At 36.1% G+C, this 14,089-nt stretch overlaps 2 protein-coding genes across 2 annotated transcripts; one reads left to right on the plus strand and one right to left on the minus strand.

Annotated features, from left to right (window-relative positions):
* LOC18767919 (oil body-associated protein 1A) lies at window positions 1,925–3,092 on the plus strand. Its single transcript, XM_020570740.1, has one exon. It carries the CDS (start codon window positions 2,151–2,153, stop codon window positions 2,889–2,891), a length of 741 nt encoding a protein of 246 aa, XP_020426329.1. The 5' UTR covers window positions 1,925–2,150; the 3' UTR covers window positions 2,892–3,092.
* On the minus strand, window positions 3,131–11,266 carry LOC18767340 (prostaglandin reductase-3). Its single transcript, XM_007201133.2, has 18 exons — window positions 10,873–11,266; window positions 10,244–10,417; window positions 9,699–9,880; window positions 9,074–9,179; window positions 8,809–8,885; window positions 8,632–8,719; window positions 7,879–8,071; window positions 7,157–7,283; window positions 6,838–6,918; window positions 6,614–6,715; window positions 6,310–6,405; window positions 5,947–6,027; window positions 5,470–5,589; window positions 4,689–4,817; window positions 4,063–4,140; window positions 3,789–3,875; window positions 3,592–3,678; window positions 3,131–3,504 (listed from the first exon to the last, which is right to left on the minus strand). Exons 1-18 carry the CDS (start codon window positions 10,925–10,927, stop codon window positions 3,454–3,456), a joined length of 1,914 nt encoding a protein of 637 aa, XP_007201195.1. The 5' UTR covers window positions 10,928–11,266; the 3' UTR covers window positions 3,131–3,453.

The raw sequence follows: 14,089 nt of genomic DNA on the forward strand, positions 1-14,089 counted from the left end.
GGGGAGGTGTTGCAAGTTTGGACCGAAATGCCCCTCAATAAATATCAGAAATTGGGAATTGTCTTTAAATTGGTTCAAATTGAAACTACAAGGACAAAAATGACGAAATTGAAACCACATGGACCTTAGTGGTAAAAGTGGTAAACCACAGGGACCTAAAATGACTTTTTGCCTATATTTATATTATATTATATTATAGTTGACACACAATTAATAATATGGTTAATCATTTTATTTATCCCTAAACTTAGACCCGATTTGTATTTGAGTCTTTCAATTTTCAAAATCGTTCTCATGGTCTTTCAACTTCAATTTCGTTAGGACAAATAGTCCTATTGTCAATTTTGTTAACTTTTCTGTTAAATACAGGGGCAAAATGGTTTTTTTATTTATTTATCAAAATTGATTAAAATATGAATAATAATAATAATAAACTAAAAAAATTAAAATTAAACTCTCTCTCTCTCCTCCTCTATCCCGATTTCTATTCCATCCAAACTTTATTTTTTTTTATTTTTTAGTTTTTTATTCGATTTTCTTTTATTGTTATTTTAAAGATATTATTTTTTGGTTTGAATATAAAATTACTATTTTGCCCCTACATTTAACAGAAAAAATTAACAAAATTGACGGTATGACCATTTGTCCAAACGAAAATGAAGTTAAAGGACCACATGAACGATTTTGAAAATTGAGGAATTCAAATGCAAATCGAGTCTAAATTCAGGAACTAATAAAATGATTAACCCATAATAATAATACATTGGGTATAGAAATTTTAATCCAACTTTTATTTTGGTCTGGAAATTTTGTATCCAACTTATTCGACCACTTTCCCACTTTCTGATAATTTATGTACAGTATATCCATATACAGCAAGAGATAATTTTAGTGGATATTGCTCGAGCCACCCGTGGGTGCATAGCATATAACGAAGCAACGAGTGGATTCTTTGTCTATGAAGGTCCATAGGTCAAAGGGAACGTCGACCTTAAAGGGACTCCTTGACATCAATTTCACTTTAACCTCACTATTTTTCTTTGTGTCAGGCACTTTCACCAGACTTATCAACCCACAATGGCCCCCGGGTTTGAAGAGCTTCGCCACCAGTTTACCGTTGTTGAGCAGCTGCACCTCGCCAGGCACGTCGAGGATGGAGTCGAGCACTTGTGGCCGTATTGTCAGATGAATGCCGGGTTCAAACTGCAAGTTCAGTCCGGAGGCAACGTGCTTTATGTTTTGACCTCCCTCCCGACTAATTAGGGTCTTTATATTAACCGGCAATACAAAGTCCACCATCTTAATAGAGTTTAAGGTTTAGGAGGCAAAAGCTTGTGAGATTGAGAAGTTGAAGGAGAAAGCTGAGGTAGAGGTTAATTTGCACTATGCTCGATCAATCTCGGCCCATTTATAACGTTTAGGTTAGTTTTAAAGAACTTAGCATGCTAAGCCTAAATTAATTGGATCGGCATGTGCAGGCTTGCGTGCATTGCATATTTCTAATAACATTAATTAGGGCGCTATTCGGTGACACCACTTACGCCATCTCAAGACGGATCCTATTATCACCCTCCTTTTGAAAAATTCCTCATACATGTTTCGTCTATTTGCAAAACTGGCCTATATACCATGCAAGTTTCAAATTGGCTCTGGATAAAATAAGGCATGACCAAACCACTAGCTCAATGAGTAACTAAAACAATTATGTCAGTCAAAATAGATTTTATATCAAGCACACGCAAAACTTTCGATACATTTTCATATACTCGAAAATATATGTGTCTGCTTGCTTATACACAAACAGTCACTTAACAAACATTCAGAGAGTCACAACGTATAGATAAATCTTATTGAGAAAAAGTTAACCTCAATTACCAGATAATATATGTTGATTTTGTTACAAATATAATCCTCTAGCAAAACCCAAGTTTTTTTTTTTCCCCTTCTTTTGAACTTGATCTCAATCACGATAAGAATGGTTCCTCAGTAAAAGCCTCGTCTATAGCCACGTTTGAGCTAAAACAAAACACATGTATGCCTTATCCTCCCACCACGCGTAACTCTGCATGCAAGTTTGCAACCACCTTCTCCTGCTTTAAATTGGCTTTACGCATTGCCTTGCAAAACCAAAACCCACCAAACAAACAGCAATGTCCACGGCTCACATACAAGTCACCGGCGAGCCAACCCACACGGGTACCAAGCTCGTCGAAACCGCTACGGCCGCCATCCAAGGCTTCGGCCCGATCAACCAAATCCACCAGCACCTCTGCGCCTTCCACTTCTACTCCCACGACATGACCCGCCAGGTGGAGGCCCACCACTACTGTGCCCACCAGAATGAGGAGATGAGGCAGTGCCTCATTTACGATGGGCCAGAGGCTGATGCAAGGCTCATCGGCCTCGAGTACGTTGTGTCAGAGAATCTCTTCCTGACACTCCCGGACGAGGAGAAGCCACTCTGGCACTCGCACGAGTACGAGGTCAAGAGCGGCGTCTTGTTCATGCCGAGAGTGCCGGGTGTGATTGAGAGGCGGGACATGGAGAAGGTGTGCAAGACGTATGGGAAGGTGTGCAAGACGTATGGGAAGGTGTGGCATTTTTGGGAGGTGGACAAGGGGGACAACTTGCCTCTTGGGATTCCGAGGGTTATGATGGCGTTGACCAGGGATGGTCAACTGGATGAGGTTTTGAAGAAGGGTGTGGAGGAGAGGTATGGGGTGAGCTTTGACAAGGAGAGGGTGAATCGGGCGTATATGAGTGGGCCCGAGCACGGGGTACATCCCCTGGCGAACGGGGCAGGGAAAGGGTTGAAGACTGAGCTGAGAGAGACTGGTTGCGTTAAGCCTCCTGCTGATTCTGTTTCTCCTGTTCTCAGGGCCTCTGTTTGATTGTGTGCGAATGGGAAAATTAATCAGTGATATATCAAATAGGGCTTTTCTAGTTGTGTGTTTCTTAAACCAGTAGTTGTATTACCATTTGTTATTTTTGTAATTTTGAAGTTAAAGGTGTGTGCAATCTAATCTTTGAAGTCAGCTTTTCGAACAGAAAATTAAGGAAATGGATTTTGTGAAAATAATTTGAAAAACACGAAAAATTCAACGGGTGTCTGAATTTCTACTAGCACAACTAGTGATCCAAAATCTCTTTTATTCAATTGATGATACAAAAGAAGGCATGTGTATTTGCAACCGGGAATAGTTTTATTCTTTTGTACTTGGGCAACACAGCCACAAACTTGCTCATGTAAAAATGATCATCGTTCTTGAAAATTTTCACCATTGTTTCTTTCTCCTGTAAATATATTTTTCTATGACAGATGAGTTGATTTGCTAGCCTTCTTGAACAAGAGCTGCAAATGTAAACATCGGTGCTCTTTCAATCTTCTTTTTCTCTGTTTATTTTTCAGAAAGGAAATAAAACATGCCTTGGAAGCTGCAAGGCAACATCTGCTCATAATCTTGCCGTTTGTTGGTTAAAGGTAGGATCAATGCAAACAACAACCTGTAACAATTTTACAGCAAGGAAAAAGGCATTTAGGAATTACCATTCTGAGAGTGAGAGAAGTTCAAGATATGACACAGGAATTACCTTCCCTACACTTTTACCGGAATGGAGATACTCCACGGCATTTGCAACCGAATGTACACCCAAAAACTGTTTTGGGTCTAAAGAAACCTATAAAATTAAGGCGGCATACAATCAGAACACCGATGATTCGAGTTCAAGAAGTTCGTGGATAAGAACTAGCAGTAAATTTAGTTGGTACGTTATGTAGATATATTTACCTTCAGCTTTCCTACAGAGAAAAGATGAAATAGTTTATCCAGATGTTCTTGCCAGAGGTGACTGTATTGCACTAGGAAGAAACCAGCCTGAAAAGATTGGCATTGTTATATCAACTGGTTTTCAATTTATTGATGAATTCACCAAAATATATTTGAATGCAGAGTCAGTTCTCAAAACTAGGATGATGAATGTCAAGAAACTTATTTTGTGGGAAGTAGGACGAAATGATGGCCGATTATATGAGGACCAGTTTAGCATTTAGCAGCTACATACCACAGTTTGGCTTTTCGCTAAGAGCTTTTCGCAAAGTCCTGGGTAGTTTGATGGCTTCCACCCATGCTCTCCTTGATACTGAGTTCAGAATGGATTATGGTATTGGAATAAACGAAAGCCAACAACGTCAAACCCAAGAAATTCCAGAGCAGACAAGAAAAACTTCAAGTGAAATACTAGTAAGTGTTCTTCAGGGCACGATATAATAGAATTTAAACAAAATTAAGTTAAAAACAGATTTGAACACATCAGGAAAGTATGAACCTAACAAGGAGAATATATACAGATCCATAGCTGAACCTGTACTACATCCTAGAAATCTTATACCAACTCTGCATGGTTAAGACTGTTAATTGGAGCTTATATTGATTTCTTTACCAATAATGAGATAGACATATTATTATCACAGATAAAATATAATTTTTTTAAATTTTACCAAGATGATTGCTAGATTAGAATTGTAAAACTAAAACACAACAATGATGCCAAATCGGAAAAAGATAAAAAAAAAAAAAGGATTCTAACATTTTTCTATACTTCAATAATTCTATTCAAATGTCAACATATCAAGTGTCAAGAAAGACAATCATAGTGTAACAACGTTTATGCTTGCATGAATACACAACCTGAGAAATCATTCCAATCACTATGAGTCGTCCATAAACCGCAAGAGCATTCAGGCACAAATCGAACATGTCACCACCTACAGACTCATAGATAATGTCAACGCCTTTGGGAAACTCCTTCTTTAGAACCTGGAAAACTGAAAGTTATCAATAACCCCAACTTTATACTCAAATGACTTTAGAATAAAATTATTGCATTGCTCCTTAAACTGAATCAGATTAAAAGCCATTTAGTTCTTACTGTGAGTGTTCCTATATCCATCCAACATGTGTCCATGTTCTAAAGTGACACTCCAAATAGTCCCATTTAAACCTAAAGAGTAGGGATGACAGGATGTGTTTCAACTTGGTAATTGTTCAGACTGCATTCTCAAAACCCATTTCAGTGATGATATAAATTGGACAAGGAAAAACTGATAAAATAGGAGAGGCTATACAAGCAGATGACTCAAAGGTTACTTCAACAAAATGCAAAAACTAGATTCGTTATTAATCAGTGCCAGATTAAGATTGACTATGAGGCAGTGAATTTTACTGAGATTAAAGACCTGCACATGACCACATACTCAAATTAGATACTGATCTGTGGAGTCTTTGAAAGAAAAAAAACACTAAACAATCAGTATAAACAGATGTAGTCGATTTTAAGAGCTGAAATCTGGATTAACTGACATATTGCATCACATCAATGAAGTCATGGGTCCATTTTCACCTTACCATTCCACCAAATACAACTAAAAAACAATTTCGTAAATCAAGGGGAAAGATTCAAAAGACATACAGTCTTGATATCTTCAGCTTTATAGTCTATGACTCGATCAACCCCAAATTCTTTCAAATGCTTTGCCTTTTCTTCACCTCCACAAGTTGCAACCACAGTATTTCCAGCTAGCTTTGCAAGCTGTGCATATAAAAGACTAGTAAGAATATTTCCATTCAGGATGCTCGAGAGAATAATATTGTTGAAACACTATTCCAATAGCTACAAAATTTTGTTAAGAAAAAAATTGCCCCTTTCCAGTCAATATTCACCAGAGTTTTGGTGGGCTTTCAGGAGATAAAGGAAATAAGGTTTATTTTTGTCTCAGATTTCCATCCCCTAGTTGGTGTCAGTGGGTTTGACATACCGAATTGTCGTATGCATCAGTCAACATTTTAGACAGTGAGAGCAGTGCACTCGCAAACAGCCTTACACCCTACGGAATCAGATAAAAAGCAAGCATGTCATAAAGAGCTATTCCTATATTTGAAAGCAAACCTGGACTGCAAATTGCCCAGTCCCTCCAGCAGCAGCAGTAACAAGAACTACTTTTCCAGATTCCAGTTGTCCTGCTCCCGCCTAGAGGTTCATAATAAAAGAAATTGTAAGACAAGTAGAAATGTGGTGTCTCAGTGAATAATCTAACACAAACTATTAAAAACAATGAAGGCTACAGAACAAAAAATATAATGCACAATGGCTAGAAAGTTATTTAAAAGAGGGCACGACGTTATCATCTGAATGTGACCACCAAGAATTCAGCGAAGAAAATAATATGCAATTCTGATACACAAATACATATATGTGCACTAACAGTTTTTGGACTATTATTTTCCGACTACACATACACACACATTTAACCTTTTCTAGAGCGATTGATGCAGTCAGTCCTGAAGTAAGCATAGCAACAACTTCTGGATCTGGTCTTTCCACAGGAAGGATGTGTTTTGAAGGCACCTAACTCAAGTGCAAAGCTCATCAGTTATTAAACTAGTAATGGATATTAAAAATAAACAAAAGAAAGATATCAAAAATTAGAATAGAATCATTTGGTGCCATGACTCATGATTAGTGTAAACTTGGAAACATTCCTGACATTAAATATGAAAGCACTTCTTAGTAAACATTGAAAGAAAAAAAGAACAGTATTCTTCAAACAGCGTACCATCGTGAATTCTGCATAACTACCAAAAGTCATGATTGCAGCTGGAGTACCAACTTTCAAGTTAGTGACAGATTCCCCAACTGCTGCAATTATGCCCACAGCCTGCAAAAGCGCAACAGACTTTATCAACTAGGCATCATAGATAGCAATAACTTTATAAACCTAAAGGCCCTCAACTGCATGAGCGATTGTAAGAATGTCAAAAATTATATATTGTCCTGCACCTCAAAACCACAATCAAATGGAAGACGGGATTCAAGATCTTTGTTGCTTCCACCAAAATAACGCCCTGAGCTGTAATTTACCTACCAAAAATAAGTCCTTGTTAGAGCATATATTAATGAAGAAAAGTCATTAAGTTCAGTCTAGTTCTAAATACCATGCCAGATAATTTAGATTTCATAAAATAAATATTAAAAAAATGTATGTCATAAAATGAAGAAAAGTGACAGATGTAAGCCAATAAAACATGTGATGGCATAATAGAATCCAGGAAAATAAAAAACCTTAGGATGAATATTTCAAGGGGAGCCATAAACTTACATCACTAGCATTTACGCCAGCATATATGACTTTCACAAGAACGTGGTGTGGTATAATGGGTAATCTCAACGGTGCGCGCACTGTGCCGGTAGCATTACGAAAATTGTGACTCAAGGTGTGAACAACTCTGAAGAAAAAGAACTACAATTAATTACCAAATACTAAAAACAAAACCACTTGCATTCTTTCAAAAGTTAGTTTAGCGCTTCTGCCATATAATGTTAAGCAAAAGATGTGAAAGGTTTGAATAGATAATAAATGAAACATGAATGGAAGAGGTTTCGGGACTACAAGATCGAAGCCGTACTTTATATTGAGCATTTTACACATAAGCAACGTAATAACAGGTAGAAAGTTGTTCTATCACAAAGATTTCGCAATCAAAGGATTTTGTCAAGTCAAGTGAGGAAAAGTGGACTACAGTGAACAGATTTATGTAAAGGCTCTTGAAGAAATGAAAAGCTTCATTTTCAGCCTATACCAACAAAAGTAATAATCTGTCAGATTTTTTCTTCAACAAAAGAGTTAATAGGGGATACTGTAACATCTTTACTCAAGACCATACTTTTATTCTGCATATGCTAAACGAATTCAATTTATGGGTTCACAATAAAAATATATCCAGCCATATATTAAACAGTCAAGAATTACCTAAGAAATTGAACTTGTATCATACTCATTAAGGAAGGAAGAAAAATAATGTTTGATGTATTATTACTAACAATTTCTCAAAACTTTGTGGAAGTTGAAGATTCAAAGGAGCTTGGAATGGAGCTTTTGCCCCAGCTCTTTTCCTCTGGCTAACCAAGTATTTTGCTTCTTCAGCAGGAGTTGGCCAATATTCCATGCCTCTTCGAATTGTAATCCATAGGCATGAACCAGCTTTACTCTCATCAGTAATAAGCTCAAAGGCACCTAAAATGCATAACAGCCTTTATTCAATAAACATAGTGGGTTAAACAATATATCCAAGCTCTATTTCAGTGATATAGTACGCATCTATACAATCTAAAAGAAAGTAGAAAACCTATCCAATAGCCGTTCTGAATGCTTAGACCCTTTCACTACATAGAGTTGAGTAGCAAAGAACTATGTCTTTGCAAGGCACTGGCAATAGATAATTTCTCAAATCACCACTGCCGACATGTTGGGCCAAAACACTATTCAAATCCTAGATAATTAAAAATTTGACCCAAAAAAAAAAAGCCTTCATTCAATGAAAGCCTTCTACACGGGCCTCATCATTTATAATGACAAATGGAGACATCAAAATCATCATTGCTATAATACAACTGTTTACGCCAATTAGGTATAGTCTCTTGATGTTCTTTCTTATGTACTAGGATTTTGTAACAAGACAAAAAAATCCTTAACTATGAAGTCCAACAATTGTATCCCTATAATTATAATTTGTCTCCTCACATAATTACTAGAATTACAACCTTCATTAAAGAAAAGAGAAAGATAAAGCATACCTTTCACTACCATTTCCATAGGGACAAAGCCGTCCATTAGGCTAACAAATTTGGAACCCACCTTTGAGCCCATGTCAGTTTCAACAAACTGCATCAAAGAAGTTGGCAATAATTTGTTTCTTAAGTATTCCTTTGAATTGTAGTCTTATTTCAGTTGGATTTGAGTTACAATCTTACTTCAGGACAAAGGACATTGATGCGAATCCCTTGACGCTTGTAGGGAACCAGAGATCTAGTAAATTGAACAACACCGCCTGCAAAAACATGATTCTATGATCGTCAATTTATCTATGAAAGTGGCAATTACAAGATATCTCTGCACATGTTAGGTGTACTAAAGTTTATCTGTATCCATGGATTCTCCAGAAAAAATTGGTATAGAGTGACCAAAGAAACAGTTTCAGACAGGAAATCAGAGACAAAGCTACTGCATAGAACAAACCTTTAGAGCCAGAGTAGATTGGATCAGAGTACAGTGGGTAAAGACCAGAAGCAGACCCCATATTGATAATTACGCCAGGCTTTTGCACAGCTTGCATGGTTTTAATCTGTTTGAAACATAGTTGATACATGAGACACACTAATGTAGTCAACAATAAATAAGTTCAGAAGCATAATAACAGAGGGAAACTAATAGAAGTGGCTCTAAGTAATCCTCAACACAAAACATTTTTTTCTCTTATTTCTTACAACCTAATTTCACAAGCATGACTGGTATATATCAATTTTCAACACTAATTCCCACTGGGTATGATTCAAAAGTTTGGAATTCTGAGCAACATCATAAGCAATCTTTTTCTTTCAAAAGATCACTTAACCAAGACATAAGACAAAGAGCAGTTTCTTATCCACTTTCAGAAGCCCAAATTGATACGACTAAAACATCAGGAATGACAACATATTCTCACTCACCACTATGGACAAAACTTTGATAGGCAATGGCCCTGAATAGAACTTTATGGTTTTGGGAGAAATTATTGGAGGTCAATTAAAATGCAGAACATTCACATTAGCAGATATGGAAGGTACAGGTATATCAGGAAAACCTAGTCAAAGTCCAAATGTACCGCAAGACGAGTGCAATCAATAATTGCAATCAGATTCACGTCTATTGTTAGTCTCCATGAGCGAGTACCGTCTGTTTCATCCTTATTGAATGGTATGGGATTACTGATGCCTGCACTGTTAATACAGATATCCAATCCTCCAAATGTTGCTAAATGTTTCTCAAACGCAGCAGCTATATTACCTGTCCATCACATAAAGAATAACATAATTATCAGAAAGGTACCATCTAATCCATAAATTAGTAAAACTGCACATATAGAATGAATGAGAACCAAGCCTCTTCAAATTTCTAGTTGTGAGTATGAAATGCAGATACATGTACATATTTCAAATCAAACATGCCTGAGAAACAAATCTTTTGCCTTTTTCTTCTTTTCTATGTCCAAATGTTTTTACTCATTGAAAAATAAGACTTTTGTAAAGTATGTATAACTTGTAAATAAACACATTTTAGGGAGAAAAACAGAATATTTAATGAAAAGAAGAAAACCGAGAATCTAGAACTCATTCGTAGATCAGTCTTATGTACAAACAGTTCATTTACCTGTATCAGTCACGTCGCATTTCACAAACATCGCAGATGGAAAACCTAAATTGGTATGGAACTTGGCATTCTCCTTCTGAACAAGGGATGCAACTTCCTTTCCCCTTTCTTCAGAGAAATCAACAACCGTCACAAATATTCCCTTCGCTCCAAGAGCCAAGCTAAGAGCTTTCCCTACATAGCAACACCCCAGAAAGTCACTAATATTTATTTACAGCTTGCAGCCCCAATCATAGAGTCAAAGAATCTACACATCTACAATTTAAATTGTCTAAGAATTTACACATCTACAATTTAAATTGTCTATGCATTCTCCTAGTGATTTCATTAAGAATTTGATTGGATTTGAAAGTTTTCAATTCTAGAGCAAACCGCTTGGCCAAAGTAAAATGGATTTGGAAATTTCAAAATCAAATCCAGTTCTTCAAAAATCAAAACCAGACACAACCTGACTGATGCACACCAGCCACCATTTATGTAAAGCGATTTCATTTTCGTTCTTGTTTTTGAAAATTCCAGTTATATATGAATTAAACACGCATAGCAGAACCAGTGTTCTTGTTGTTCAAGTACTGTTCGATGAAAAAATTGGTAGAGGAAGATTAACAGAGCAGTGGACGATGGTTTACCAATTCCAGAAGCTCCACCAGTGACGAGAGCTGAAAGGCCTGGTTTTAGCTCCATTTCTGTGGAAATTGACCGTTGAATTTGAAGGTGCTGATGATCTTCGCGGTGGTTGACGACGGTTTAAGGCGGAGAGAGAGACGCACAAGGGCGAGTGTAATAAGCCAATGCCGAGTGGCTTCGTGCCGTTTCGTAGCTTTTGTGTCGTCGTTCGTAATGGCGCGATTTTATCGCTAACAGACAAAGGGGATGGCCGGCCTCGGAAGCGGGAATGGCTATTTTGTCCCCGTTTATGTTTTTATCCGAAATGTCGCATTAGTATTTCTCGGTTTATCCAATTTTTATTTTTATTTCATTTAATTGTTTTATTAGGGAGAGAGACAAAATAAATTAAAATATAAAATATCTTAAAATCCTAGAGGACTTTTTGAATAGACATCTCCAAACGCAATGGAAGTTCTTTTTTTCTTTTTTCCAACATAATGGAAGTTATTTCAAATTTCTTTAATTCTTGAAAAGAAATGGTCAGTTGCTCTTTTCATATGGGTCACTGATGATGGGTTCGCATTTCATATTTAGCTTAATTAATGGTTGTAGAGATTTTGACAAGAAGAAAAAAGTATTTTATTTTGAAGCAATGGGAGCATAACCATGTCATCTTGAAGCTATGGGTTACAATTCTTCTTTGAGTTTGCATAGTTTTGATGTCTTTTCTGTTGGCGAGTACTTATTTAGTTAGGTAAGGATTTTAGTTCCTTATTATGTTAGGATTTTGGTTACTTATCTATTTATATAGTCCTATTATAATTGAGATTTATTTTCTATTGTACTTCCTTATAAATACCTCCATATTGGAGAAGAATATATATATAAGATAACTGAATATTTACCCTACTTTGTTTGACATGGTATCAGAGCCTTGGTTTTCTTGTGACCTATGCTTGCGTTCTCCTTGCAATTTAAGTGTTCTCTTCTCCTTCTCTTCAAGAGAGGAGAGGGAGTGAAAATGATATGTTTACCTTTTCCATGAAGATATTGCCTATTTCTTGACTACGACGACCCTTTCACTTCGGGGAAGGGAGGGGGGGAGGAGGGGGAGTGAAGAGAAGTTGTGTTTGCGTGAATTAGGTATAGTAGATATGGAGGAATTCTCCTTCACTTAGGCTATTGTTGTCGTTGCCGTGGCCGATGTTGCCGCCGTTGATGTTGCCTTTTCTTCCTTCGTTTTCCGTTGATATGGTCATTGTCGTTGTTGTTGTTGTGTTCTTAACCTTTACCTTTGCTTTGCCTTCATTTGCCTTGCCTTTGCCATTGCTCTTGTTGCCTTCTTTGCCTTGCCTTACTTTGCTTTTATTTGTCTTTGCTCTTGCCTTACTTTGCATTGCTTTGCCTTTATTTGCCTTTACTTTGTCTTGCCTTGCCTTGCTTTGTCTTGCCTTGCTTTGCCTTTCCTTGCTTTGTCTTGCCTTGCTTTGCTTTGCCTTTGCTCTTGCCTTACCCTATTTTTAGAGTTCGGTTTTGGCTTGCCTTTGTCGTGTTCACAAGGTTTTTGTGTTCTTTGCCATGCCTTTACCGTGTTCACAGGGTTTCTGTGTTCTTTGTCTTACCTTTACTGTGTTCACAAGGTTTCTGTGTTCTGCTTTATCTATTTTTAGGTTTGGTTTTGCTCTTGCCTAGCTTTGCATTTGCCTCTAGTATGGTGTACTATGCCTCACTTGTCAAGTTGGGCATGTGAAACATCTTTGCACCAACTTGAGGGGTTGTACTCTATAAATAGAATATTTTAGAAGTATAGTCGGGCAGCTTTACTCTATAAATAGAATATTTAAATAGTTTATTGCTCGACTTCACTCAATAAATAGAATATTTAAGAGTATACTCGCTCGACTATACTCTTAAAATATTCGAATAGAATATGTTAGAAGTATAGCCGGGCAGCTTTACTCTATAACTAGACTATTTTAAAAGCGGCTATACACTTTAAATACAATATTTTTGAAGTATAGCCACCCGGAGATACTCTTTAAATACCATAAGCTTGATTACTCTTTTCTAATTATTTTATTTAGTAGTTATGTTTAATTATTATTTACTTAGTGAATAATTAGTATTCAAATGTTTTATTAAATTATTAAATATACTAAACTGAAAGCGCCAAAAATAAATAATAATAAATAAATAAAAACCTCCCCCGACGAAGTTTCGTCGGCATAGATCTATCCCGATGAATGTTTGCCGGATTAGAGATCTCCCAACGACCTTTCGTCAGCAAAGGTGGGTTTCGTCGGGAGAGGTCTAATCTGGCAAATATTACTGGCATAGATCTGTGCCGATAATATTTCGTCATTATAGATTTTTTTGCTTTTTTATATTTTGTATTTTGTATTTTATTTATTTATAAATTTTAAACATATAAAATTAGTTTCTTTACTTTTATTTTTTGGCCAACATCTTTAATTTAATATATGTAGTTAAGTAATATCTTAGTCTTTTTAAATTACTTTTAATTAGTAATTATGTTTTAATTATTATTTGATTAGTGAATATTTAAACATTTTACCCATTTTATAAATTACTTAATAAATAGTAATTAATTATTTTAAATTATTTTTGTGGACTATGCTTTTTATGTTATTTTTATACAAAATTAGTTCGGGTAAAGTCAAGTTCCACTCTCCTAGCACGTGTCGGAAGACTCCCACTTGTAAAGAGTTGATACATTCTCTTCTTTTTCAATGTGGGTCTCAAGTTCCTGTATTTCAATCAAACGCCAACAAGCAGTTGATATTATCGAATCACGTTGTGACTTGGATATAAGTTTCAAGGCTAAAATCCATTTTTGGAATACTAAAATACTTGGGTACCAAAACTAAATTTCCAGGATTTTTATTATATTATTTAATACTAATTATTCGCTGAAGAAATAATAATTAAAACACAATTACTAATTAAAGTATTTAAATAAGCCTAAGATATTATTTAATTACTAACAATCAACTTTTTAAACAAATGTTAAAAATAATATTTTAAGAGTATCGCCGCACGGCTATACTATTTCAATTAGGGAGTACAGCCGGGCGGCTGTTCTCAACAAATACAGTATTTTACAGGTATAGCTGTGCGGCTTTACTGTACAAACATAATATTTTAAAAAGTATAGCGGCCCGGCTTTACCCTAGAAATGGAATATAGAATATGTTAGAAGTATAGCCGCACAGCTTT

This window comes from Prunus persica, chromosome G8, assembly GCF_000346465.2.
Source record: "Prunus persica cultivar Lovell chromosome G8, Prunus_persica_NCBIv2, whole genome shotgun sequence".
Lineage (NCBI taxonomy): Eukaryota > Viridiplantae > Streptophyta > Magnoliopsida > Rosales > Rosaceae > Prunus > Prunus persica.

Bases quoted from the DNA above. Each gene is read 5' to 3' on its own strand.
- LOC18767919 (XM_020570740.1), top strand. From the start codon at position 2,151: ATGTCCACGGCTCACATACAAGTCACCGGCGAGCCAACCCACACGGGT.
- LOC18767340 (XM_007201133.2), bottom strand. From the start codon at position 10,927: ATGGAGCTAAAACCAGGCCTTTCAGCTCTCGTCACTGGTGGAGCTTCT. The intron at 6,406-6,613 runs GTACGCTGTTTG...CACTTGAGTTAG, and splicing joins GTTATGCAGAATTCACGATG to GTGCCTTCAAAACACATCCT. The intron at 3,505-3,591 runs GTAATTCCTGTG...AAATTGTTACAG, and splicing joins CCGGTAAAAGTGTAGGGAAG to GTTGTTGTTTGCATTGATCC.